The sequence below is a fragment of the Propithecus coquereli genome, unplaced genomic scaffold (genome assembly GCF_000956105.1).
Source record: "Propithecus coquereli isolate 6110/MARCELLA unplaced genomic scaffold, Pcoq_1.0 Scaffold127, whole genome shotgun sequence".
Taxonomy (NCBI): domain Eukaryota; kingdom Metazoa; phylum Chordata; class Mammalia; order Primates; family Indriidae; genus Propithecus; species Propithecus coquereli.
The window spans coordinates 187,500-188,520 of NW_012136858.1; the positions used below are offsets into that span (position 1 = coordinate 187,500).

At 30.4% G+C, this 1,021-nt stretch overlaps 1 protein-coding gene across 1 annotated transcript in view; it reads right to left on the bottom strand.

Annotated features, from left to right (window-relative positions):
• The window catches only part of IBTK (inhibitor of Bruton agammaglobulinemia tyrosine kinase), an 88,582-nt gene that overhangs the window by 48,058 nt on the left and 39,503 nt on the right, over nt 1-1,021 (bottom strand). The window contains exon 14 of the mRNA XM_012638176.1: nt 21-81. Within this exon, the coding sequence (XP_012493630.1) occupies nt 21-81 (61 nt within the window). The remainder of the gene's footprint in view (nt 1-20; nt 82-1,021) is intronic.

Consider the following 1,021-nt stretch of genomic DNA (forward strand, 5'->3'; position numbering starts at 1 on the left):
TGAAAAAACATAAACCTTACCATTTTTCGATAAAATATAGAAAGATCCTTCAAAACACCATCGCTTAAAACATCAAGAGACCTAAAATAGAGGATACAAAATTCTATTCTCAAGTGACTTAACACCTGTCAAGATTTTCAAATATGTAGACATTTCATATTACCAAGTAAGTAATAAAGTTATTTTTTAAGCATTATATATACTAGCTGCTACAAATTATTTTTGGAAATAGGTGTATGTAGTTATTGTATTTTTCATATTTCAAATAAACAGCAAACATATTAGACAAATATTTTGAATAAAACTCAAGGAACTCTTATGAATATGTACGCAAAGAATTTTTTCCATCATAATGAAATAGCAAGTGTTTATTTCCCATATAATCTTTAACTATAGAAGGAATACTACATTAACAGAAAACAGCCTAAGTATCAGGATATCTGAATTCTATCTAGAATTATCACTGTTACCAATTACCAGCATGACCTTGAACAACTCACTTTATTTCTCTGGGCCTTAAAATCTACATGTGTAAAATTAGGTTTGACTAGATTAGCTGTATTCAAGATAGATTTCAAGGATCTTTCAGGTTCCAAAGAGGTACTTTAAGGCATCAGTGAAAATTTAAATCAAAGTTTATATTCTAAAATATATTTTAAGCTATTTCTATAACTAATACAAAACAACTTGCACATTTAAATCTGTACCATACCAGTTTTCAACACTTTGGGGATAAGTGATGCATTAACTTGCGATGCTAAGTCAATTTTGGTGCTGTCCTCCTTCTCCTAACATCTCTGTGCTTACTTATTTTACTTCTAGCAAACACAGAACTGATTAAGATGGTTAAGTTTGCAGAAATCTTCGTTTTAATGCAAGTTGTGCACGTCTACTCATCTAAAATTATACAGGTAGAGACACTGTCACAGCAGGTACTATCTTTAATTAAATGGCTCAGCTGACATACTTGTCACAACATAACAGTTGAACAATAGTAGTGTTACACGTCATTTTCCAATAT